This window comes from Callorhinchus milii, unplaced genomic scaffold (genome assembly GCF_018977255.1).
Source record: "Callorhinchus milii isolate IMCB2004 unplaced genomic scaffold, IMCB_Cmil_1.0 Scaffold6, whole genome shotgun sequence".
In the NCBI taxonomy this organism is placed as follows: Eukaryota; Metazoa; Chordata; class Chondrichthyes; order Chimaeriformes; family Callorhinchidae; genus Callorhinchus; species Callorhinchus milii.
The window spans coordinates 6,427,103-6,454,138 of record NW_024704747.1 but is presented as its reverse complement, the minus strand read 5'-3'; the positions used below and the strand labels follow the sequence as shown (position 1 = coordinate 6,454,138).

Below are 27,036 nucleotides of genomic sequence, written 5' to 3'. Positions count from 1 at the left end.
ATAATCTAATGAAAGTCTTTGTAACTGTTTGTCAATGTTACTTTCAGTTTGGTTCAGAAGGATTATTGTTTTGTAATCCATATTTATCCATTGAACCATGTTGTGTAATACATTAGCTATTCTTTTTTCCTCTTCACACATTTTCAGTACTTCTGCCAAAAATAGTTAGACATTGAACCTGCAGCTGATTTTTCCATTTTGGATCATCAGCTTGTGTTATATGGTTAGTCGGTTTCCTGGTCAGGATTGGCTGGAATTGTGTACTTTCACCTCTTATTGAAAATTATAAAATTAGAGCAGTCGCAGAAAACCTCCCAGTCATAACACAAGGTATGTAGGTTTGAGCTTTCTTCTTCAGTATCTATTATTTATGCCTCTCGGCATTTATGTTTTCTCATTCAATCTTCTTCCCTCTTTCCAAATGTATTGATTCATTCTGGTATATGTTTCCACAGGCAGTGATTACCTGAAAGTATCTCAAGTGTTTGTTATTCATCCATGAGCCTTGATAGTGTTTGTTATAGTTTCTAATTCTCCTTATTGACTCCTAACCTGCCAGCTATATGTTCTTGATGACTTTTTCTTATGGGAATGTCACTGATGCCAGTTTCAGTGTCTCTTAATAGCTTTTTTTATCAGCAAAACCTATGCAGCTTGTAATGCAGAACCAAGCAACTATTTGCACATATTACAGTTTTTAAACTTAAATCTACTAACACGCCTCTGGGCAAGTTTACTATGTTTTTATTCCACTACCCGTGGTCAATTGGTGCAGCCAGCTGTATGATTGTCTGACTTGGTAAAGCTTCCTGCTTGAATTAAATCAGTGCTATTTTGTTGAACGTTTCCTATTGTCTCTATTGATCCATTTGTTTTGCTTATTTGAACATTAATAACCTTAGCTATCAGTGAGACACGTACCAAATGGTTTATCACAATGAAATGTAACGTGCTGCTATTGCTGGAAACGTAGTTAAATTGTTTACTAACAGTGAAATTAAAAGGGGTGGGGGTTGGAGTGGATTGATTTTCACCCGCTCTGATTATATTCTGAATGGGCAAATAATAATAATAATAATTATAATCCTTGCATTTGATACAGCGCTTTATCACATCTCCGAGATGGCTCAAAGTGCTTCACAGAATACACTGTAAAGTGAATTGATGTATATTGGCAAAACTGGTATTAGAAGAAAGGCTTTTCCAGTTTTACTGTGTAATCAGAAACCTGTCCTTAGACCTTGAACGCAAGTGAGGGGTGAGACAAGAGGGGAAATGTGTGCTGACCCCAGCAAGTGGATAGAGTGGAGCCAGCAGCAGACAGAAAAAACAATTAAGAATAAGATAAGAACTGAGTTGCCTCTAGGCGGGTTAATAAGGGACTCAGTGCAAGTAAATCAGCAAACTACCAGTGTTGACCATGGCTAAAATTGGTCACAAGGGTCATGGACGATTCATGCTGTGAAGACGTCAGTTGCTTCACTTTACACTGTGATGTAATGGAGTAAACATGGCTAAAAGAGTACATAAGTGAAGGCTAAACTGGAATTCGAGAGCAACAGAGAAGCATACTCCATGGTAAGAGACTGTGACAAGAAGAAGATTTTCCATGAACGTTCATTCCACAGTCTACCACTCTCTCCTGGAGTGCAACAACAATAACAACTTCCATTTATATAGTGCCCTTCACATCAGACAGCATCTTGGAGCGCTTACTAAAGCTAAGTTGGGAACTGAGCTCTACTGGTCTCTGAGCTATATGTCGCTATACTTGAGAAACCTGGCCTCGAGTCTTTGTGTTGTGATGTGAGGATGTTTTCCATACTGCCGTCGATCAAGCAGGATTAATTCAGCACAAACCCTCATAAACAATCACCTACAAAATACACAGTCACTACACATTACAGTAAACCCTGTGAAGCAATTTGAGATATTCTCCCTATGTGAAAAGCATACATCAAATGTAAGGTATTAAAGCATAATTATTTATAGGTCTTGATATACTTTGTACTTTATTATAAAGTTATGAAAAGATGTTTGGTTCTGAGATATGGAATAATATTTTGTTTGGTCAGCCGAATGTTTGACACACGTGGCAACCCATGACCATGTTTAAGTGTATCGAAACTGTAATGCCATAAAAAGCAGTAATATCTTTTAATATCAAGCCTCAAGTTTCTGAGCAATATTTATGCTAATGGTGACACTATGCTTGGTATCATTCCCCACTGTAATGTGGAATGACACCAAGCACATTGTCCCAATCCATAAGTTGTGGATAGCTTTTGTTTTTCAAGATATCATTTACTTTTCCTTCAATAAATGACTTGCTATCTTTCACATTTTAGATTGATTGAAAGTCATCACCCATGGATGGAATCGCTGTTAATTCACCAAGTCAGAATTTAGAGGACATCGCAACCACTTTGGGGTGCAGGATTGTGGATGAGAAACTTGCCTTTTACTTAGATCAGCAAGACAAACTGCAACACCTCAAAGACGAGTTCCATATCCCCAAAGTCAAAGACCTCCCTTTTGGTAAGTTTATATATGTTTTCACTGTTTGTATAGATGGCTGACTTAAGTCTTCCCTTTCAGGTCAAGATACAAGTAACTTCAGCAGGTTAAGTTACATCACTCCGCTAGATAAAGATTTCAAATTAAAAAATTATTGATTCATAAAATATCACAGTGCTTTACATTAGTGCTCACTTTATTTTTTCTAGCAGCACTTTACTCCCAGGGAAGTACTGTGATCGATATTAGCGCTCCCATTTAAGAACGTGTTGATATTAAAAAAGCCTTGTAGGTAGTTTTCAATATAAAAATATACTTATACAGAATGGATTTAATGTAATAAATTGAAGTTTAAACAGCCCATTTTCAAGAGCTTTTTTGCAGATTTTTTTCAGCAGAAATTAACACAGATCTTTCCATTTGCAGCAGTGAATTGATTGATGCCATTTTCACTGATGTGGAAGGCTTCATACCTCATTCCAATCTGACACTGAGATCCGGCACTGTATCGTGATTCAGTGCTACTTGCCATCATTATGCTGTCTCTGGCAAAAATTCCGCTTACCTAAAGCATCTTAATCAGTGTGAAGCTTTCTAATCCAACCTTATCTCCACTCCCAATCTCTGGAGTGCACTCTTACATCTGGTAAATCCAACTGTACTGGCAAGAAAAATTACCTTGCAGTAATTACTGTCAATTGTAGTGACTGTTCTTGTTGGCAAATGGAGCACTTATTTACACCAGCAAAATCCGACAAACAGGACAAACTGAATGTTAATTAACCTGGATTGTTCAATAGGATACCAGGAGAAACTCCCTTATCCTTTTTATTCGTGTCCAAGGGATCTTTAACTCTCATCTGAAATCAGGCAATTAAAATCTTTGTTTTATAATAATAATTCTTGCATTTGATATAGCACCTTATCACGTCTTCGAGGGTCTCAAAGCAGTAGCAGATGTACATTTATTTCATTCTAAAGTTACATTTTAGAATAAAGTTACTTGGGGTCCTGTAGCATAATGGTTAGACACTCACCTCGTAAGTGAGAGCACCTGGGTTCGATTCCGGAGCAGGGAGAAACATTAGGTAGGTTTGCTTACTCCACACACCTCTGTTTACCTAGCATTAAGTAAGAACCCGGTTGTTAGTCGATTGGCGGATCATTTTTCTGGCAGTAATATTCAAAATTATTATTATTCAAAAATAAATAAATAAAATAATAATAATTTTGGCACTTAATCCACAATTGTTTGTGGGAGACTGCTGTGTGCAAATGGCTGCCAGGTTTCTCCAACAAAATATAGTTAATTCACTTTACAGTATATTCTGTGTGGCACTTCATGTCTTCGAGAGACATCTTGAAGACCTGATAAGGCGCTAGATCAAATGCAACGATTATCATTATTATCACTTTTAAACACACATCACTCAAAGGAATCTTATGTTATTACGTTATTTTGTCTTATGTCCTCTTATGTCTTTGTGTGTTTGTGTGTGTGTGTGTGTATATGTTTCTCCAATAAATAAAGCTTTCTAGCATTTACCAGGTATTGTAGACATCTGTTGGAATCTATTTATCAATGTCTGGAAACAATTTTCACTCTATCTCAGAGTTTTTATTCAATTCCCAATTCTATTTTCTCTGGCTAATAGGATGAAAAAGACAAAGAAAACAATTCTCGAGTGAGAATTTCTTGTCAATCAGCTTGTGGCAACAGAAAGGTCCGAACAAATTGCAAATAAAGTGTCATTTGGTTACCACCAAACATGTTCGTAACTTTAAACGATTCTTGCTATGCTTTCATAATAAATAATCCTTGCATTTGATTTGGCGCCTTATCACGTCGTTGAGATTTCCTTAACATGGAGATTTCCATCCTTTGGTTTTAGCCTTAAGTGCAATATTTTGTTTTTTGGCATGCCTGCTCAACTGGTGACCTGTCTGTCCATGTAATGCACCTTTGGAGATTAGCAGGAGACATGAAGTCTGGCAATGGAAGGTTCAATGCACTGTTGAAATTTAACATTGATGTCATTCCACTTTGATGCTACAAAGCCAAAGATATCAGGGATTATTATTTAAGCAATCCCATGACTATTTTATTTAACTTGAGTTTCATATTTTGTTAAAAAGCAACAGCTTACTAAATTGTTTGTACCAAATGTTGTATCACAAGATGGGCAATGCTTCACAGTTATCACAGTTGCATACCAGAGAGGAAAGGAAAAGTTAATGATTTAAGCTTGCGTATTTCAACATGCAGGCTTTGAAAAGGTAATTAACAGTATGCACAATTTGCCCGTGTAACAACAACAACAATTTGTATTTATGCCCTTCACACGGGGCAGCGTCTCGGAGTGCTTAACAGTGACAGGGCTTGAAACCAAGCTGGGGGGAGGAAGGTGTTGACATTAAGCACGGTCGAATAAGAAAGTCTTCAGTTGTGATCTAAAAGAGGGGAAAAGAGATTGTGGGAGAGAGTTCCAAAGCTTCAGGGCATGGTGGCTGAAAGAGCAGCTGCCGATGGTGGAGCGGAGAGGACGAGGGACAAGCAGGAGGTCAGAGCCGGCCGTGCGAAGGTAGCAGGCAGTGGAGTGGAGAGAAAGCAGGTCAGAAAGGTAGGGAAGTGCCAGGGAATGAAGGGATTTGTAGACAAATGAGAGGATCTTGAAATCGACATAATGGGACAAAGGCCACATTGGAGATTGAGGAAGAATTAATTTCTTCCAAATCAATAATGTAAGAATGGCTTGTGTGTCTGTGTACAAGATATTTGTTTTGCTGAAAGGGAGAACATTTGCCTACAACGTGCCAATTACACCTAATCTGTACAGGAAAAATGAGCTTCATAAAGTCGACTTTCCTACATCATTGATGAGCTGGAAATGAATGCATGCAAAGGAAACATACCATGGGTTTACATTAAATGATTGTGAAGATGGATATGGTTTGCTTGCTGTGGCTTTTGATGAAGGTAGATCTGTCAGAAAGGCAGGCCGAAGAGACAGATTAGAAATCGCATGGGAGAATAACAGATGCATGCAAAACACTAAATATTTTTTAAAAAAATTCCAGTCACATTTGCAACATTTTTAATATTCCCCATTAATTCCATACTTCTAAAATATTATATGTTTTGGAAGTGTTTTACTCATTAACCCTTAGTAGTCATTATAGAATTCCAATTTATATAGCACGTGAAAAGGTATTATTTTATCAAAGGAGCTTTGATCTTGATCATTAATTGATCACTGAAGTTTCAGATTGTACTCTGTTAGCTAGTTTTGGGTTCAAATGTACGGCTAGTAGTGGAGTTAACCACTCTGTTTAAATCTGAAAGATTAGCTTATTCTGTTTGCCAGAATTTATAAATAAGGACCTGTGAACAGAGGAAGTCACTTGTATTTTTTATATAAAGCTTGTTTACTTAATAAGGTAGAAAAGTTGCATAGTTGAATAAACATAGTTACAGTAAGTAGGGTTAAGAGTATGAATACTGGCTGTTATGCTCCTGTATAGCAATGTCACTGTAATGACAATATCAAAGTTCATAAGCAGTAGGCGAAAATCTCAAACTCTCTTGCTTCTCATTTCTCTGGAACTTGGACTAGCCAGCTACCTCTGCCTTGCCCTCTCCTCCCAATCTTCAGGTCGTGCCTGGAGACTTCCTCTTTGACTGTGCTTACAGTCACCTTCCCCCTCCCCTCACTTAGCATAAAGCACTCTGGGCTGCTACTCTGCGTGAAGAGCGCTATATAAATACAAGTTGTTGTTGTCTCTGGAACTGGCAAGCTGATAATAGCAGATATCGAATTAAGGAACCAAAAGTCCTTGTCTCTAGCAGTTCAGATTCAGCTGTACTCTTGTTTCACTGTTTTTCTTCTCTTTTACTTTCTTCTGATGTTGCTGGAATCGCTGGAACAATTGAGGTCAAATGGCTGGAGTCATGCACAGAGGAAAGGGAACGCATAAGATGCATTCGTCTCACCACCTTGGTCCGAATATCAGGATGACCAATTTTGACTGAACAAAGTATTGTTTAGCTAAACCTCTTATCATTGTCCTTTTAACACTAAGATAGATGGTCTGGGCGAATCCAAGAGCCCTCACTGACCTAATTGTTTACAGGACAGTTTAAACAAGATGGGACTGTGCTTGGATGCAAAACCTTTTGAGCTGATTTTGATTAAAACAATGCAGCAACATCAACAATTAATGAGAAAGCTCATTAATGTTAAATGCACTTTAACTCTTCAAGGCACACATTCCATCATTTTTCCCATAACAATTTAATTATATATAATAATGATAATAATCCTGGTATTTGATACATCACCTTATCACGTCTTCAAGACTTCTCAAAGTGCTTCATAGAATATACTGTAAAGTGAATTGACTGTATATTTTGTGGGTGAAACGTGGCAGCCAATTGCAAGCAGCAAGGTCCCACAAACAATCGTGGATTATTATTTTTGGATAATTATTATCCAAAAGTTATCCAAAGTTATACCAACTACCCTGTAACATACATCACGCTTAAGCGTAAACTCTACAATTTAGCTGATTCTGATAAGGCTTACAGTGACTACAAATCTTTTCAATATGGACTATAATGTGATAAATGACATTCACCTGATCAAGCAACCAATTTATTATCTAGATTGTCCTCCACAGGTTAGCTAACAAACATAAGTATTTCTAACTGAACCAAAAATAATATTTTAAGCAATAGCATATTTCTGATTCCAACTGATTCCACATTAAGCCGTGGTTCAGTTGAGGTATTCTTCCATTGTTAGAATAACACAGTGCTTTCCCGCACCACAAGTTCACAGTCTGCGCTGTATTACCCAGAGAAGCACAAAGCAAGGATTTGATAATATTATTGTGTTAAGAAACATTGCAAATTAGATCCCATTATTTTTGCAGTTTTTCATTCCGAACACTAATACTTAATTTTCGATTCCTATAGTCCAGAGCTTTCAAAGTTAGCAAAACATAGGAAATGCTTAACCTATAGTGCAAACTTTCTGGTTCATTTAAGATTCCATTACAAATTCCATCTGTGACTTGATTGGTTGATTGAGAGATTGGATAGGTTAAACTCATTGCAATGTTCTGCCATTGGTATTCTGGTCACTTCTGATTAGGCTGGCTTATCATGTCTACAAATCATCTCAATATGGACTCGCAGGTGATAAACGACATTCCACCTGATCACACAACCAATTTATTATCCAGATTATCATTCCGCAGCTTAGCAAACAAACATGAGCAAATGATCTCCACCTTTCAGTTCTCCCCTTGGTCCTCTAAAATAAAATGTAAGTTTATCTGAACGAGAGAGAGCTCTGCTTCTCCCGATAGGAAGGCTGGACCTGTTAACTCATGAGGCTCGCTGGATAAACAAGCAGGAATTCTAGCAGATTTGAATCTTCCTTCCCTAATAACACTACTGTTCTGACTGAGATCAGCGAGCTCAATACAGTCCGGGATTCGAAGTGACAAATGTCTGGCCTGTTTCGTGTTGCACCCAACAGTGTCTTCATCTTTATCTATATAAGGAGGTCCTGAGTCATTTTCAAAGGGGTGGAAAATTGGGAGTGCCATTAATGGTATTTAACACTAACCTCCAATTTTCCACAAAAGTTTATGTGCAGAAGGAAAGTGTGAAAGAAGGAAAGCATCAGGAAATAGTTCCCTTTGTTTGTTTCTCGTCCCTCGTTTCTAGGTGCTAGAGACTTATCATAAGATGTGATCTGATTCAAATTAAGGCTAGGGTTGACTGGTATGGTTGCACATCTTATGAAAATGCACAACATAAATAAATAAATCTATCCTTCCCCTGCCCCTCCTTAGAGAACAGCCTTTAGGCAAGTATAACCATCTGTTAAAACCATTAATTCCATAATCTCAGTTCACAACCTTTCTATTATAGTTATGCTAACTCCTAACAACAACAAATTACATTTGTATGGTGCCTTTCACATTGGGAGGACGTCCCAAGGTGCTGGACAGTCACAGATTTGGATTTGAGCCGGGACTTGGGATCAGGAGCGGTGGAGAGTGGGGAAGGTAGGGATAGAAGGGTGATCGAAGGTACAGTCAAAGAGGAGGGTCTTGAGACTAGCCTTGAAGGAGGCAGGAGAGGGTGCAAGGCGAAGGGACAGTTGGATGAAGTTCCAAAGGGTGAGGGCAGAGAGGCTCAGGCACAAAGGGTGGGGCGGGTCGAGCGGGGAACATGAAGCATGCCGGAGCCCAGTGAGTGGTGGGATCGGACAGCTCTCCATAAGGAAATACATTGAAACTGAAGCATCACATTTTTAAGGCAGCACTTGATTTTCAGTTTCTCAAATCCTACATCAGAGAATCATCATAGAATCATAGAATTATACAGCACAGAAGGAGACCATCCAGCCCATCGTGTCTGTGCTGGCTCTTTGAAAAGACCTATACAAATCAATCTCACTCCCTCACTCTCTCCCCATAGCCCTGCAAACTTGTCCTCCCCAAATAATTATCTGCCACATTGGTGGCTAATTTACTGTATTACTTTTTCCTAATCAGAATGTTTCTCCATCAGCTTAATTTCTCTCTGGGTGAAACTGCATTACTGACTCACATAAAGATTGGGAGAAAGCAGGTACATACCTTGAGAGAAAAGTGCCATGAATACAAATCTGGAAACAAGATAGAGAAAGGAATAGAGAACAAAGCGTGTGACATCAAAGCATATAAAGGCTGAACGGATCTGACAGGAATTGAGGTGCAAACAAATCAAGAGTAGCCAAGCAAGAAAGGAACTTAGAATCATAGAAAATGCAGAACAGTAGGAGACTATTCGGCCAAAGGAGTCTAAGCTGGTTACTGCTCTTTTACCAAAGCTATATATTCTCGTCCTAATTCCCTGGTCGTTTCCGCAGAGCATCTTATATTGTTTCTCTTCAAATATTTATCCAATTCTCTTTTAAATGATGTTATGATCTTAGCTTCACTAGCCAGTTGTAGCCAAGTGTTCTCTGTTCTAGCAGTGATCTATGTGAAAAACATTCTTCTATTCTCTCACATAACACTTCCAGTGACAATCATGAACTTATAACCACAACAACAACTTATATTTATATAGCGGTCTTCACACAGGGCAACGCTTCAGAGTGCTTATTACTCCCTCCCCCCTTTATGAGTTCACTAGCCAGCAGGAATGATTTTGGAGTATTTATCATCTGAATAAACTTTGAGAATTTTTGAGGACCATTTGTAGACCTCTATCCTCTTAACACATATAGAATTACAGAGACTCTACAGCAAGGAGACAGGTTGATTCGCCCAACTAATCTGTGTCAGTGTTTATACTCCACATGAGTCTCCATCCCTCCTAATCCCATCTCTCTATCTCTCTATTCCCTTCTTCCTCATGTACGCATCAAGTTTCCTCATAAACGTGTTGATGCTTTCTGTCTCAACCATGGTTTCTGGCAGTGATTTCCACATTCGCACCACACTCTGTGTAGCAGAATGGACCAGCTGGGCTTAAGTATTCATTTAGCATTCCTGCCATTTCTATATCACCTCCTGTGACATTATCCCTTCACCTCTTAGCAGTCCTACCTCTACCTCAACTGGTCTATTTCTAACGTATCTCTAGAGCACCTTCTTATGTTTCTTGATATTTTCTTTCCATAATTCTTCTTTGTCATCCTATTCTTCATAAACTCTTTGCTAAGTTTCCTTATTGACTTCTGCTTTCCTCTCTGATATCCATTTTGTAATTTCCTTATGTTTATTCTTGGAGTCAGATTTGAGTTTCGCACACAAGAGGATGCGGGTTTAGGCAAGTTTCCTTACTGAACATGCTTCTGTTTACCAGAACCCAGTTAGTAGGAACCCAGTTGTTAGTCGATTAGCGGATCACTTTCCAGGAGTAATAATCCCTTTTAAAAAAATAATAATAATTTGGTCACCCAATCCACAACTGTTTGTGAGACCCTGGATGCGCAATTGACTGCTGAGTTTCACCCATAAAATATACAGTCAATTACTTTACAGCATATTCTGTGAAGTGCTTTGAAACACCTCAACAACGTGATAAAGTGCTATATCAAATGCAAGAATTATTGTTATTAATCATCTTTGTTCTAGAGAAAACAGTCTTTTGAACTATACATAACTATGAATCCTCATTCCTAGTATAAACTTGCATCCACAATATTTTGCATTTATATAGCACATTTTACTTGAACAAATGCTTAAACTCAGCAATTGCTATGTGGAGACCATGCAGTGAAACCAGAAATTTAGAGATGTTCACCAAAGACACTAAGGGTTAAATATATATACTTAGGAGCAATATGGAGGCAAGTAGAATTTAGGCAAGCTTTCTTGCACCGTTTTTATAGGGACATATTAATGCGTAGGATCAGCAAAGACCATTGTGAGCTATTTGCCGATCAAAACAAAAATAAATTTACCATATTTCCCATGCCTCTCAATTAATTTTATGTTAATTACAGAAGTTATTCATTGATACGATATTCCTCATTTTCAAATCTGTGCACAGACTCACTGCTGTGCGAATGACTGTTTCTGAGCTGTAATATTCTGTGTAATCTCCTCCAGCTCGTACCCTCCACTCTTAAAACTGGTTTGTTATTCCTGCTCCAATCCTGCCTCTTTTATCACCATTGATCCTATCTCTAGTTCTCTCTTGCACATCCACCCCTCTCTCTCCTTCGAAAAAAATTCCTAATTGGGCAGTGTCTTTGGTCACCATGTTATTTTCCTCAATTCTTCCTTAGTGGCCACCGGTCCCATTGTTAAGCCCTTGAAGAATTTATTTTATCTGAACACAAACACGCAAATTGTCATTGGACAGATGATACTGTTGAATAGGACAGAATATATTAGCAGTGAAAAAATCTGAAGGACAGCTCCACAAGCAGTAATGAATGAAGCGTGCATACTTTGGGGAGCTTCACCGTGCCAGAAAATATTCTGATTGTCATTTCAAGCCAAAACAGTGGTGCAATTGTAAGTCCCAAGATATTGGAAGCTGCTTCCTTCATTAGTAAGAAGATCCTACAGTGTCAGTCTGGTTCAGTTAGTTGTCCTCTCACCCCATATGACAGAACGTTATGGGTTTAACCTGTTGTCGCAGCCTGAGTATCAGCCGACTGTGTAATGCATTATTGGCTGCATTGTCAGAGGTGCAATCTATCAATGGAATGTTGAAATATGCTATTAAAGCCCAGTTTTCCTTTTAACACTCAATATAATAGACACTAACGTGTTCAGAGACATCCCAAGCATTATCTTCTATTTATCAGATTGATGGTACATTTTATGCAAAGTTGTGCAGTTTTACAGGAGGCTAGTTAATGGGCTGTGTGATATTTTGTTTGCAGCTTATTTTTCTGTCTCCTAAATATCCTATGAACAACAACAACTTGCATTTATATAGTGCCCTTCACATAGAATAGCATGCCAGAGACTACAGAGCTACGGAACATCATTTGAGTGATAGTACTTTCAGAGGAGGATACAACCTTAACCCCACAAGTGAGATTTAGTGTGGTCAAGATCTAAGTAAGACAATTATGGCAGTACTTTCAGCAGTATCAGAATAATTGATATATACAGAAAAAAATGAACCAGATCAACCCGTGTCATATCAGTGCATCTGAAAAACCTTTTAATAATATTGATTTCACTGTGATATTGATTCAGCTGACATAATGATGAATAATTTTGGAAAACAATGAAAAGTTGAGTAGGGCAGCTTAATAAGATGTGCAGACTGTGAATTAACAAGCAGTGACATAGTTATAACCGGTGGCTTTCTAACATTGAGCTTCAGCTTTGAGATAAACACTTTGGCTACTGCTGCATTACTTAATATTCTAGTAAACTGAAAGAAATTAAGCCTTTTACATATTGTTGTCTAAGTGCAATAGGTGAGGAATTAAATAGAAACAAACTGCAAAGATTTATTTTGAAAAAGCAATGTACATTCTCAGTACAAATATGAGTACAGGGGCATGGAGATGTGGAATGCATTGTACTGTATTGCACATGAGAAAAGATTCGGCAATTATATTAAGTGTGGAAATTATGGAGAAATCCTTTGTCATTAAAGGTTTAAGTACAGAATGCGATTGGAAGAGGTTGACACTCCCCAAAATACTTTTCTTTTAAACAACTGACCTTTACGTGAAAGTAATTAGCAGAAATACGTATAAGGTTAGATTCAGTATGCGGTAAAGAAATTCAGTTACCTTGTCAATTCCAGTAAAAATATCTTTGGCAAATCCCAGTGAAAGAAAAATTAGGATACGTTCTACTTTCAGTTTTAAAGTCTATTTTGCTGGATCTTTGCATTTTCACTAAAAGCTTTTAGGATTGAAAACCATTGATTGTTAATTTTTATTGCCGGTATTGACTTATTTTCAAATATTTCAAAAGTCTTGCTTGGTGATGTGTTCTTTTTTGTATGACAGATATTTATGTGAGCTGTGCTAATTGCAATGTATGCTCATCATTCTATTTCCACTGTTCAAAGGAATCGAAAGATGTTTTGTAAAAAAAAGTTCAGACTGATTTGCGAGCACAATGAGCACATTTATAAGATGCCCATCCTTTCACTGGAGCTCTTATGAGCTGTAGTTATAATTACTCTTGAAATGAATGGCACAAATTTTTGCAAGCGATTCTCTGAGAAATATGCAGTATAAATTAAGATTGAACGTGCGGTCCACTTCAAGCAGTATAAATCAGGAGTTAATTTGCACTGTGAAAGTACTTTTTAAATATATTCAATAACAACGCATAATTACGGCCAAATTACTCTTCTGTTTATTTCTACGGGTGGTATTTGCTCCGAAATTAACAGAAATATTTGGCAATCATTCTTTAACATTTAGAAATTACTGATGAAAAACAAAGGAATTGTGATTTTGCTTGTTTACTCATGTTTTGCAAATTTACAAAATTAGTCATTTTTCCTTTTAATTCACAAAGCAGCATTTCAAATGTCAGTCACCTCTTAAGTATTTCATTTTGTTATTAAAGTTGACCTGACCTTGGTTAAGCCAGAAGATAACTGTATTTACTTATGCGGACACTCTCTTGGACTGCAACACAAGAAGGCCAAGGTGTACTTGGATGAGGAGCTTGAAAAATGGGCGAAAATGTAAGTAAAGTCACATTTAATAGGTAGACTTGTTGTATCGTATCAAAACTACCTTATCTGCTGTACTGTTGCAGCAAGGGAGCAAGATCCGCATTATGAGAATGTACATTGCATAAACTCAGGGTGCGCTTACAAATTGAATAACCTCAGCCATTGCAAGGTATTATCAGTAACCTAATCTAATGGATCATTTGTGCACCAAACTTTGACCACTACGTCAGCACTCTCCTGATTTTGAAAAGTACCATGGGATCTTCAATATTCACCTGAACAGGCAGACACTGAGGATCTTGCTTTCAGATCTCATTTGTAGGACGGCTGACAATGCAGTACTCCCCCAACTCAGTAGTGGAGTGTCAGAGAAACCACAGTGCCATTAATGCATGTCGTTTTCACTTCAAACATTACTGACTGTATTTATCTTACAGAGGTGTTCATGGCCATTTCATGGGTTCTCGGCCTTGGGCAACAGGAGATGAATGCATCGTTGATCTCATGGCTAAAGTAGTTGGTAAGAGATTTAGTTCTTCCTAATGATGAGAAGCTGACACTAATCATTTGTAACTGAGTTGCTTTTTGATTCAATCATTAAGATTATATATGAGTAATGTGTGAAGACGGTTGTGCACTTGTAATATTTTAGCTGGCCCATTTGACCGAATTGGAATAACTCTACTCATAATCTGAATTTGTGCCTTTTAGTCGGTGTCATTTATTTTCAGGATGTCTTGGACGTACATTATGCCATACAGGACCAGTAACACTGCATTTTGTATTATCTTCAATTGCACTATAAATCTGCCAAGAAGATTGAGCACAGGTGCTTTCATAAATGAAAATGTTTCCTTGACTAGTTTTACCCTCTCTCTTCTTTGTTGACACTTTGAACTATCTTTCAAAGAAAATCTGATCTAAAATTCACATTTCAATTGATGATATCACAATACTCATATTTCTGTTTTGTTAAGAATTGTTCAAATAATTCCAAATCATGTTTGGGATTTTTTGTCCCAAAAAAGTAAACAAAGGAAAGGAATTGTCTCATTACCCAACTGTTATGTAGTTGGGAATTGAGCTTAAATATTTTACTCTGGTAAGTAATAATGATATAATCCTTTTGTTTGATATAGAGCCCTTCAGGAGTGTATCTCAAAATGCTTTACAGGAGTTATTGCAAAGTGCATTTTGTATTTTGTAAGCAAATGCAGCAGCCAATTTGCTCACAGCAGAGGCCCACAAATAGCCAGGTCCAATTTTCTCTGGAGGATTGGTAGCACGTATAACAGGAGAAATTTCCTTCATTTTCTGAATAGTACCAAGAGACCTTTAATCTACCTGCTCAAGCAGACTATTCAACTGATATGTATTGATCTTGGAGAGGCTACCAAGAATTTACTGTCGTTTGGTTGTGTGAGTTTCTAAAAAAAGAGCTGTGGGATTAAACACTACTCCCTTTCATGATACCAGACTTTTTTTGACCCACTTTACCTAATAATGCTAAAAAATATGTTTGTGGAAAAGCAAAAAAAGTTTTTTTATTAAAAGTTAGAACTGGCTTCAGTGTTCTTGTTGTTAGCCACTCATCCTATGTCCTTTGCTGCCAGGATGGACTGCAAATGTTCCTGCATATTCTTAAATTTCTACTGTGTTTGGTTTTGGGCATTTGTTTCCACTAACCTGAATATTCCCTGTGTTTTGGGGCTCATTGTCTATACCTCCCAACTTTACAGAGACTGATCCCTTCTTGGCTTAGAAACTCTTTTCCCCTTGTCCCATTGGTAGTGATCAGGTGCTCAGTTCCCAGCCCTCTGGTCATATGGGTGCATGCACTCAGCCCGCGCTTCAATGTAAATTCAAGCACACAGGTTTGTTGTCCTTTGAATCCGAGAGGTTCATCTCCATGGAAACTGTGGCTCGCAATCAAATTTTGACAGTGCTGACTGCTTTTCCTGCCACTCCTGTCGTCATTTTTTTTTTGTAATTCAGGCCACTTTCCCTTTGGGCCCTGCTGAGCCTCATCTGTGAAAAGACATATGAGGATTGCTGCACTTCTCTCCTTTGCCAGTGCCACCCACATGAGATTCATTAGCATTGAGCTCACGTCCTGCTGCTCTCCTCTTCTCTCCAGCACCCTCTGTCACCTTCATGTTCAAGGCATGAGAAAGAGATGCTCCTTCTCCGAGCCAGTTGAATTAAAATTGGGGAGTGACATTCAAATAGAACTTTCCTCATCTGCTTTCAGACACTTTACCAAGTGAGTACTCTTTTCTATGCTGAGTACTCCTTACGTGCCTTTGTATGGCTTTTACAGAGAGGAATGTAATATACCTGAGGGGTTGCACCAGTTCCGGGTACCGGTACAAAATACACAGTCATTACACTTTGCAGTAAATCCTGTGAGATGCTTTGACACATCCTCACAAAGCGAAATGCCACTAAATCAAATGCAAGGATTAATCGATCATTATTATAGTGAGTGATAAGATTATTTTTCTAAAACCATTTTGACGGTGCTAAATGGTGTTGAATGAAATTAAAATTTGTGATATGTGATAGTTGTCACCAGTGATCCTTATCTCAGGTACTATTTTCATGTCGTCAGAAATTCCTTCCCAGTCACTGAAGCAGTCAACACGATACCTGGATGTGGGTGAACAGCCCCCTCCCCATGTCCTCAAAATGGCTGGATCGTGGCATTATCAATGTTGCTTCAATAGATTGGCTTCAGTTGTTTTCAGTATTGAGAGATTCCTAAAAGCTTAGATGTAGGGAAATCTGGGAAAAACTCAATAGGAAACGTTTCCAATATACTCTCAAATGTCTTGTGTAGCATATGTATTTTTGTGGGCTTGTTTCTAACAGGAGCGCTTTGAACACAGAGCATTCCCAATAGAATTTATTTCCCTTTCAGGAATGAGTGTCAGCCTAGCTCAGTGGAAGCACTCTCGTCTCTAAGTCGGAAGGTTGTGTTTTCATAACCCAAGTTTGCACTTCAACTCACATAGTCTAAGCTGAAACTCCAATAACAGTGGTATGCCACCAAAATTGGAAATTAAATCAGTTTTCAGCTTGAATTAAACTGACTTTATTTTTGTAAATCCGTCATTTCTTGTGAAATACATTAAAAAATTTTGAAACGGCAAAGTTTTAAGAGTTGAGAAGCTATTAACAATTAAATAACAGTTTCTTATAATAATAATCTTTGACTTGAATATCATGTCCCATCACGTCGTTGAAATTTCTCAAAGTGCTTCACAGAATTTTACTGGAAAGTGAAGTGACTGTGCCTTTGTAGGTGTACTTTGCATTTACCCAGAAAATTACAGTATATCCTGTGAAGCGCTTTGAGATGTCTCGGCAATGTGATTTAAAATGCAAAGATTGTTGTAATTATTATTATTTACAGCTGTTCAGAGATCTTGATCGCTAAAGTAGAGATTTTTTCAAACTTGTTGCGGTTTAAAAACCTTAAGTTGCATAGTAGAATTAAAGTAAAGGAATGCTTAATTTGACATCTTTGCTATCATTTCAAAAAAACAAAAACCTTATTTTTCCTGATCACTCCTGTGCAATGATGTTTGCTTCAAGTGAATGCAGTGAGATAGCGTAGATGTAATTAAGGGATAGGTACATGAGGGAGAAAGGAATAGAAGGTTATGCTTGAAGGCTTAGTTGAGGAAGGATAGAGGAGGCTCATGTGCATAAACACCGGCATAGACCAGTTCGGCCGAATGGCCTGTTTCTGTGCTGTATATTCTAATGTCTAATGTAATGTATGAGATTGACACCTCCATCGAAGTGGAGTATTTATTCACGTTTGATCAAGATGTTGCAAATTTAGTGTTCACATTGCATATAGTGTAATAAGATCCTTCTATTGATTGGTCTGCAGTAAAGAGTTCCTTAATTACATTGATTTCCATTATGATGCAGTTGCAATCCTTCTTTCTGATTGTATTGTGGGCGTCCTTTGTGACCCACAGAGGTGGAAAATGTCATGCTTTACTGTCAGACATTTCTGAAAGGTGATGCTACTCAGTGAGTGGAAGGTCATACTGTCTCGATGGCTCACTTAAGTGGCTGTATATGTGGACCAGATTCCTGTGCAGGCCGAAATCTTTTAAACAGTAAATATTCGATTGTCGGTAAATTTTCTGACCTGGGTGCCGCAGGGGCCCTACAGGGGTTGGGCGCTTCTTGGTTTGAGTTTATAATGGAGACGTCCTGGCCAACAATCCCTCCCAAAAATAAAATTGATCATTCACTTCATTGCTGTTTGTGGGACCTCACTGCCTGCAAAATGGCTGCCGTTTTTGCCTACAAAATACACAGTCATTTCACATTGCAATATATCCAAAAAATTTTGAGATGTCCTCCCGCATTTACCAATACAAGGTTATGATTACGTTAGGCCCCAGTTTCTGAGGCCGGAGCACGAGCCAATTGAAAAGAGGATAAATTGAAGCATCCAGGAAGATTGTAACAAGAGATCATGTCAGTTGATGGCGGGTAATTTATAAAGGTGCACCAAATAAAATCGTAAAATGATTTAGTACCCAAATTAAATTTATAGAATAGACATCAGAAAGGCAGAGTTAAAATTAGAGGAACTTAGGAGCAGGAGTAGGCCATTCAGACCCTCAAGACTGTTCCGCCATTCTATCACACCATTCTATACCTCAACTCTACTTATTATTATGTTTGAAAAAGTGACACCCATAACAGGGAAAATACTGCAGAACTATTTCTGGTGTTAAATTTGCTGAACCATGGAGTCAAATGTGTAAATTGGCATCTTAGTGGCCTCACATTTTTTAAATGACAGAAAGTGTACAAGTCTTTGTTGAGCATTATTTTATTGGAATGAAGCTAAGTGTGCCAGTTAGATATGAAGTGAATATAATTGCTCTTTGAAATGCATTTCTGAAACCATTGGTGTGCTGTCAAAAGTCATTCATTTAAATAGGAAAGCATTATTCGCTTCACGGTGGGAAAAATATTGTTCACCCAACTCCCATTGAATAAAATCACATTCGTTGAGTTAAATTTGTAGCAAGTACTGCCAAATGAAGAAATAATAATAACAATAATCCATGCATTTGATATAGCACCTTATCACATCTTCGAGACGTGTCAAAGTGCTTCACAGAATATAATATCGAGTGAATTAACAGTATATTTTTGTGAGCGAAACGCAGCAGCCAATTGCACACAGTAGTGTCTCACAAACAACTGTGGATTGAATGATCAGATTATTATAATATTTTAAAAGAATATTAGCCCTGGAAAAAACAATCCACCAATCAACTAACAACTGGGTTCCTAATTACTGCTAGGTAAACAGAGGTGCTTGGAGTAAGGAAACTTGTCTAATGGTTCACCCTACCCAGGAAGCAAACCTTGGTCCTCTAGCTTCCGAGGTGAATGCTCTAACCAATGCCCTACAGGACTCCACAAAATTCAGACACCCTATTCCACTATGACTTTATGCAAGTATAAATGTTCTCATCAACCAGCCTCATTGAAGATAGATGTGCTACAAGATGGTTGAATGTCATGTAACTGTCAAACGTAGTGTGTTTTCTAATCTCTACTGAGCAATGAACATTCATTCCTGTCAGAATCTATGGCTCTGAATATTCTATACCAGTAAACTTTCATTTTATTCAATGAAAAAGCAGCTTTACTGATATCTTCCGTGTTCTTTTCTGACAAACAGGCAGTATTTTGTAAATTAGATGAAGTCACTGAATATTGTTGTGACTGAAATGCATTCATTCTACAAACTGATACATAGGGTGTTGCCTTTCAAAATAAATGATAGGAAGACATACTTGATTTGGTTCTAAAAGCCAGATAGTTGTCAGAATGCAAAAGAGATGTTGGCAGTCTGCATTATTTATGAGGGAAAAGCAACAAAGGCCATTGGATCTGTGAGCCTTATTCCACCATTTACTTCCAGGAATCTGTGACTCTCCATATCGGCTTATTTTGAAAGGATTTGTCACACTCTGATTCAAGGTCAAGCTTTAAAACTGTTTTGTTTTAGAAGAGCTTTACGTATTTTCTCTCAGAGTTGAATAATTTGACTTTGTGGGGTTTTAGGTCAGCGCTCATGTGTTTTATGAGGGAACATTAGTGTGCGCTTGATTATCATTTTTCTATTCATTGCGCACGATTTACCGCAAAATTGGATGAACACTTGTTTGCAAAATTCCCCAAATATATTCTCTGACAACCTTGATCCTGCTTCTCAGATGCTATTTAATATCAAGTGTCCATCTGAAGCATTGCTGATCCAATGCATCAAGGATTTTTTTTCCTTTGCTGTCATTTCCATAGAGGAATCTAGTGAGAATCCTTCCAGTGCAGGCGTCTTGAGTTTGCAAATGAGATGATTTTCTGTAAAGAATCTATTAAGAATAAGTGTGTGTGGAGGGTTGGGGTGGGATGGTGGTGGGAGGGGGGTCAGGAGTAAAGCAGGGCCCTCTCGGGCTGAGCTGGTTGCAAGGTGACATGCTTGGCAATGGAATATCAACAACAAATTACTACAACAACAACAACTTGCGTTTATATAGCAACCTTCACGCTGGGCAGCATCTCAGAGTGCTTCATAGTGGCAGAGTCTGACCTCAAGCCATGTGGAGAGGAAAGGAGAGGTGACCATATGCGTAATCAAAAAGGAAGGTCTTTAGGCAGGATGGGAGGGAGCAAGGCGGAGGAATTGAGGGAGAGAGTTCCATAGTTTCAGGGCAGAGTGGCTCAAGGCATGGCCACCGATGGTGGAGTGGAGGTGACAAGGGACGAACTGGAGACCCGAGCCAGGAGGCAGCGGGTGGGGGAGTGGGGTGTAAGCAAATTGGATAGGTGGGAGGTGAAAAAGCATAAATTACATGGGCAAAGTGCCTTTTATGTCGAAAGGACATCCAAGGCACTGAATCGAGCCATCCCTCTGAGTCTTGGTAGTCCGTTTCTTTAGCCAATCGGGTGTGACATTCTCCAAGGCACTCAGCCTGGCTTGTCAGCAGAACTTGGCAGGGTCGCCCTGGGACATGGATTCTTCCTATTAAACTCTTGATAACATAACCCTACAAGCCAAAACCATAACAAGCAAGGCTATCCTAGCTGGACAAGCAGTTGTAGCTTTGCAGACAATGCTGAAAATAGCAACTATGTGGTTTTAGCTGGTTAAACACCAGCAATACCTCAACACACAAATTGGGGTCCGAAGCCTTGGCTCTTGCCAATTTGCACCTTATATTCTCTGGAATTAGGTAAGCAGGGTGTGGTTCCTCCTGGAAGAGAGTGCATATTCCATTCCAGACAGAGGGAAATTTCCGTGTGAAGGTGGTATGTGTACATATGTGGAACTTTCAGTCTGGTTTAAATACTCTTAAGCACAGTGAAGGATTTCACAAGTGTCGGATACTGACCCAAAAAGTCGGATACTGTTGATATCTTTCTACTAAAGATGGTTACTCTCAATACATTTTGAAAATACAAGCTATCAATACATCACATACAGTGCAAAGAATATCTTTGTACTTCTGCTTGCTGGTACCACTCCTGCTATGTACAAATAATAATAAACCTTACATTTGATATAGCGGGTTATCATGTCTGCGAGACATCTCAAAGTGCTTCACAGAATATACTGTAAAGTGAATTGACTGTATATATTGTGGGCAAAACACGGCAGCCAATTGAACACAGCAGTGTCCCACATACAGTCATGGATTGAGTGACCAAATTATTATTTTATTTATTTATTTTTGAAGAGATTATTACCCCGATCCATCAATCGACTAACAACTAGGTTACTACTTACTGCTAGGTCAACAGAGACGGTGGAGTAAGGAAACTTGCCCAACATTTTGCCCTGTTATAAATTATAAATACAAATAGTGTAGATTGATGCTTCATATTCCAGTTGTGCACCTATCTATTCTATAACTTTCAATACATTTTGAACTTCCTATTCTCATGTCTGAATATACAAAAAAAGTCTGCACTGAATGACTTGCTCCCAAATTGTTCAAATACAACCTTGTTTCTGCTCCCTAGTTGTTAATAAAATACAAACTTATGTTAATAATCCTGACACTTAATAAGCTTACATTCAACAAAGCACATTATCACATTGTCAATGTCTCAAAGCATTTCGCAGGATTTACTGTAAAGTACATTGACTGTGTATTTTTCTAGGAGAATGCAGCAGCCAATCTGCACAAAGCAATGTCCAACAAACAGCCATGAAATGAATGACTAATTTTGGGGGGGAATTTTTGAAACTTCCTTTTTTTTAAGCGATTAATCAAAACTTACATTTTAAGTTGCGTTTTTATCAGTGATTGCATCAACAATCTTTAATATTGTATCTCTCAGTTACCATGCACATATGAGTAAAACTCTTCTATGGTACTGTGTAGCTCATCTTGATTCCATTATGCGTAAACTGTATTCAATTGCTGTCCTCATCAAATAGCTATCTAAACAAATAAAGCAGCTTCCATTATACGTTTCTTTTTCCCCGTTAGCATTGCATTAACCAAATATTATTTTCCAGGTGCTAAAACTGAAGAAACTGCGTTGATGAATGGACTGTCTGTGAACTTACACCTACTGCTGGTGAGAGGACATTTAATTTTAAACTGAGAGCACACTTATTATTATTATAATTTCTTTTTCTGAAGAGAGACGGTACCTCATAGACACATGTGCTATGGGCAGTTCCTTATATTGTACTTCATAACGTGGAGAAGTCACCTTGGCAATAGAGAAAAATCATAGAGGCTCTTTGTACCTTTCGTGTAATTAACTTTATGTTACAATTCAAATGTAGATGTGAATAAAATGGAAAGAATCACACCATAGATAACTCGTCATGCCATAGGGTGTGCATCCCTGCCAAGGGCACCCAGCCTTGGCAGCCAAAAGATTGGACCACCCTCCTGTATACCATAACCCTAAACACTGCAACCCAAAGCAGCCATTTAAAAATAAGTGGATACTCACCCCTACCCACAGCCTAAATCAAATTGCTTACAAAAAATGGTACCATTGCTGACCTTCAGTGATTGACAGCTCTGCTCATGTTCTCACTGTCTACTGTCAAACATGGGAGTGTCCAGTTCCCATCGAAAGCTAAGCTCTACACCCAGACTTTTACAACTCTTCATAAAATTCATTTAATTCTGCATTGATCTCGGGCTCTGGTTCGGCTCATAGCATCTCCACTGTATTTCTGGACTGCCACATAGTCCTTTTGATATTGAAGTGCAATCACACAACCATATCCCCTCCTCCCCTACACACTGTCATACTAACCGTAGAAGGTCAAAAATAATTACCCTGATCTCCCTTCCTTTTCTCTACAATAATGACAGTTTTGGGTGCTCTGTAGGTCACTTGCGAATCCCATGCTAATTTTTGTGATGGTGAAAAAAGATTGCAATGAGGGTGCTCGGGTGATATGGAGGAAGAGGACTTGGAAACCATTTTAAATGCATCAATGAACTAGATAAGTACTTGAAAAGAAAAAAATTGCAAGAATATGAGGAGAGAACAGGGAAGTGGGACTGATTTTGCTCTTCCACAGAGCCGGCACTGGCACGATAGTCCGAATGGCCTCCTTCTTTTGCTGTAATATTCTATGATATGATTCTATGAGCAATGAAAGATCCTGTTTCAAATCCTGTTTCAAAAAGACATTTCAAATGTTTTTTTTCCCCCGGCTTGAAATAGTTAAACTGCCTGTGATGTTCTGAAGAACCCCTTTCACTTGAATAATGAGTGTTCACCTTTTACGTGTAGTGATAGCCTTTGTTTCTTTTACAGCTGTCCTTCTACAAGCCAACATTGAACAGGCACAAGATCCTCCTGGAAGCCAAAGCATTCCCTTCTGACCAAGTAAGGAATGATTTTGACCGTCCCCGGAATTAATCAAACGCTTGCATAGGCGTAAATTGTGATTTAGTTGTCGACACTAAGTTGTGTTGCTGAAATGTTTACTACTTGGCTGTCAGCCAGGATCTCAGCTAACTGTAACACAAGATCACCCAGTTTGCATCTCATTACCACCATTGCTTTTTTTTATATATTTCAGATAAAGAATATGCAATTTGATTGATATAGCAGTTCAGCAGCAGTGCATGGATGGAGTTGTAAACTAATTCTATTGATTTTTATGTAGTAAAAGTTTAGGACTGCAAATCAAATTTTTTTTAAAAAACGGAGAAATGGTCTTAACTGCTGGATCATTAATTATAACCTTCTTCCTTTAAGTATGCTGTGGAGTCTCAAATTCGGCTTAATGGACTGGACCCTCAGGAAAGCATGCTTCTGCTGTCTCCGAGAGAGGTTTGTGTTGGTTTTCTATTGAAGAGCTAATGTACCGTTTATCTTTTGATGGAATGGGGTCGCAGAGGTAATATTCGCCAAATGAATATGAGTTGCTGATTGGCAATTGCAATGTGAATACGTATGAAGCATAAACTGGCAAAGTGCAGAAATAAAAAGGGAACCAAACATGGGCCAGAAGCAGTGTGTGTGGTTTCTTGCCAGCCTACTCTCCCCCACCCACTCCCCCCACTCCCACCCACAGACCTTGCTCCTTGGCCATTTCCTTGCAAATCTAAACTTGAATCTAGTTCGGAAATAACAATTTTTTTGCCTATCTTCAAATATCTCTTGTAACGTCACAACTGAGCATTGAGCAAGTGCTCTAAAAAAAATTCCACTGCAATATAAGCGTGGGCATTTTTTTGTAGACTGCCAAGCATATAGACAATTTATAAACAGTTTATAGATCCCCGAACAGCAGTCACAGTATTGCGCAGAGTATTAACCAGGAAATTAGTGGAGCATGTAGCAAGGGAAATACACTAACAGTGGGTGATTTTAATCTTCATATAGATTGAGAAAACCAAATTGACAAAAGTAAGTTAGAGGAGGAGTTTACAGAATGCATTGGAGATGGTTTTATAGATCAGGATGCTGAGGAACCAACCAGAGAACAGGCTATCCTAGATCTTGTTTTATGTAATGAAATACGGCAGGGGTTTCACTTTATGGGCCACTGGCACCAGTATTGGTGGAAAAGGGAGCTATTCCATAGAGATGGGCTCCACCTAAACCGGGCTGCGACCAATGTACTGGCAAAACGAATAAATAGGGAGGTAGGCAGAGCTTTAAATTACTAAGGGGGTGGGGTGGGGGGTGGGGTTTGAGAGAAGGCTACAGTTACAGGTAAAAGTAAACCAGCAAAACTAAGAACGATGAAGCGAGGGAGATAAACAGAGTGTGTCAAGAGGGATAAGAAGCTCAGAAAAGAAAATAGGGCATCAGCGAGTAGTGGAAATAGCAAAAATTCTAAATTAAAGGCCCTATATCTGAATGCACAAAGCATTCGTAATCAGATAGATGAATTAATGGCACAAATAGAAACAAACGGGTGTGATCTAATAGCCATTACTGAAACGTGGTTACAGGGAGATCAAGCGTGGGAGCTAAATAGTCCGGGTATTCCGCATATAGGAAAGATAGGTAACATGGAAAATGAGGTGGGGGTGGGGGGGGTAGCCCTGCTAATAAAGGATGGGATAAAAACAATTGAGAGGAAGGATTTTAAATCAGAAAATCAGGATGTAGAGTCAGTATGGGTTGAATTACAAAATAACAAGGGGCAGAAAATGCTAGTGGGAGTAGATTATAGACCCCCAAACAGCAGTCACAGCATTGCACAGAGTACTAACCAAGAAATTAGAGGAGCATGTAGCAAAGGAAATACAACAACAACAACAACAACAACAAGATTCCATTTATAGAGCGCCTTTCACGTCAGGAGGACGTCCCAAGGCGCTGCACAGTTGGGTCATGACCCGAGCAGGGGGGAAATGGTCAGGGTGAGGGGAGGGAAGGGAGGGAGCGAGGAGGGGGAAATGGTCAGGGTGAGGGGAGGGAAGGGAGGGAGAGAGGAGGGGGAAATGGTCAGGGTGAGGGGAGGGAAGGGAGGGAGCGAGGAGGAGGAAGAGAGTCGAGAGGGGAGCTGAAGGCACGGCCAAAGAGAAAGGTTTTGAGACCGGCCTTGAAGGAGGAAAGGGAGGAAGCAAGGCGAAGGCACTGGGGAGTAGAGTTCCAGAGCCTGGGGGCTGAGAGGCTGAAGGCCCGACCACCGATAGTAGGGCGGTTGGTGCGGGGGACGTGGAGCAGACCGGAGCCAGAGGAACGGAGGGTACGGGCAGGTAGGTAGGGGGATAGTAGGTTGGAGAGGTAGGAGGGAGCAAGGCCGTGAATGGCCTTGTAGGTGAGGATGAGGATCTTGAAATCAATCCTCTGGGGATGGGGAGCCAGTGGAGGCGAGCGAGGGTGGGAGTGATGTGGTCGCGAAGCCTGGTGCGGGACAGTACACGAGCTGCAGAGTTCTGAATGACCTGCAGCTTGTGGAGGGAGGTGGCGGGAAGGCCGGCGAGGAGAGAGTTCCCATAGTCCAGCCTTGAGGTGACAAAGGCGTGAACCAGGGTTTCAGCGGCGTGAGGGGTGAGGTAGTGCCGTAATCTGGCGATATTCCGGAGGTGATGGAAGGCGGTGCCAGTTGTGGTGCGGATGTGAGGGAGAAAGGACAGCTCAGGGTCGAACAAAACGCCGAGGTTCCTGACTGGCTTTGAGAGGTGGATACACAGATAAATACACAGATAGAGGGTGATTTTAATGTTCCTATAGATTGGGAAAACCAAATTGGCAAAAGTAAGTTAGAGGGGGAGTTTACAGAATGCATTAGAGATAGTTTTCTAGATCAGTATGCTGAGGAACCAACCAGGGAACAGGCTATCCTAGCTCTTGTTCTATGCAATGAAATAGGGCTAATCAGCAATCTGGAAGTTAAGGCTCCTCTAGGTCAGAGTGACCATAACATAACGGAATTTAGCATTCAGTTAGAGAGTGATGTAGTTAAGTCCAAAGCAAAGGTCTTAAATTTAAATAGAGTCAACTTTGCAGCTATGAGAGAGGATTTAGCTAAAATAGACTGGGGAATTAGATTAAAGGATATGACAATAGACCAGCAATGGCAAATCTTTAAAGATATAGTACATAATTCCCAGTGATCACTTATTCCCTTGAGAAATAAAAATACCACGGGAAAAGTGGTTCAGCCATGGCTAACTAGAGCAGATAGGGGAAGTATAACATTAAAAGAAGAGACCTATAACACTGCCAAAAGAGCACTAAACCCAAGGATTGGGAGGGCTTCAGAGACCAACAAAGAAAAACTAAGAAAATGATTAGGAGGGAGAAAATGGATTATGAGGGCAAACCAGTTAGAAACATAAAGA

At 39.2% G+C, this 27,036-nt stretch overlaps 1 protein-coding gene across 4 annotated transcripts in view; it reads left to right on the top strand.

Moving 5' to 3' along the window:
• The first annotated feature begins 241 nt into the window (after positions 1-241).
• kynu (kynureninase) overlaps positions 242-27,036 on the top strand; it is a 96,277-nt gene continuing 69,482 nt past the window's right edge. For all 4 annotated transcript variants that reach the window (XM_007896364.2, XM_007896365.1, XM_007896361.2 and 1 more), the window contains exons 1-7: positions 242-330; positions 2,349-2,538; positions 13,585-13,705; positions 14,134-14,216; positions 22,272-22,333; positions 23,543-23,614; positions 23,990-24,064. In XM_007896364.2, coding sequence (XP_007894555.1) covers positions 2,370-2,538; positions 13,585-13,705; positions 14,134-14,216; positions 22,272-22,333; positions 23,543-23,614; positions 23,990-24,064 — 582 coding nt within the window. In that variant the 5' untranslated portion in view covers positions 242-330; positions 2,349-2,369. The remainder of the gene's footprint in view (positions 331-2,348; positions 2,539-13,584; positions 13,706-14,133; positions 14,217-22,271; positions 22,334-23,542; positions 23,615-23,989; positions 24,065-27,036) is intronic.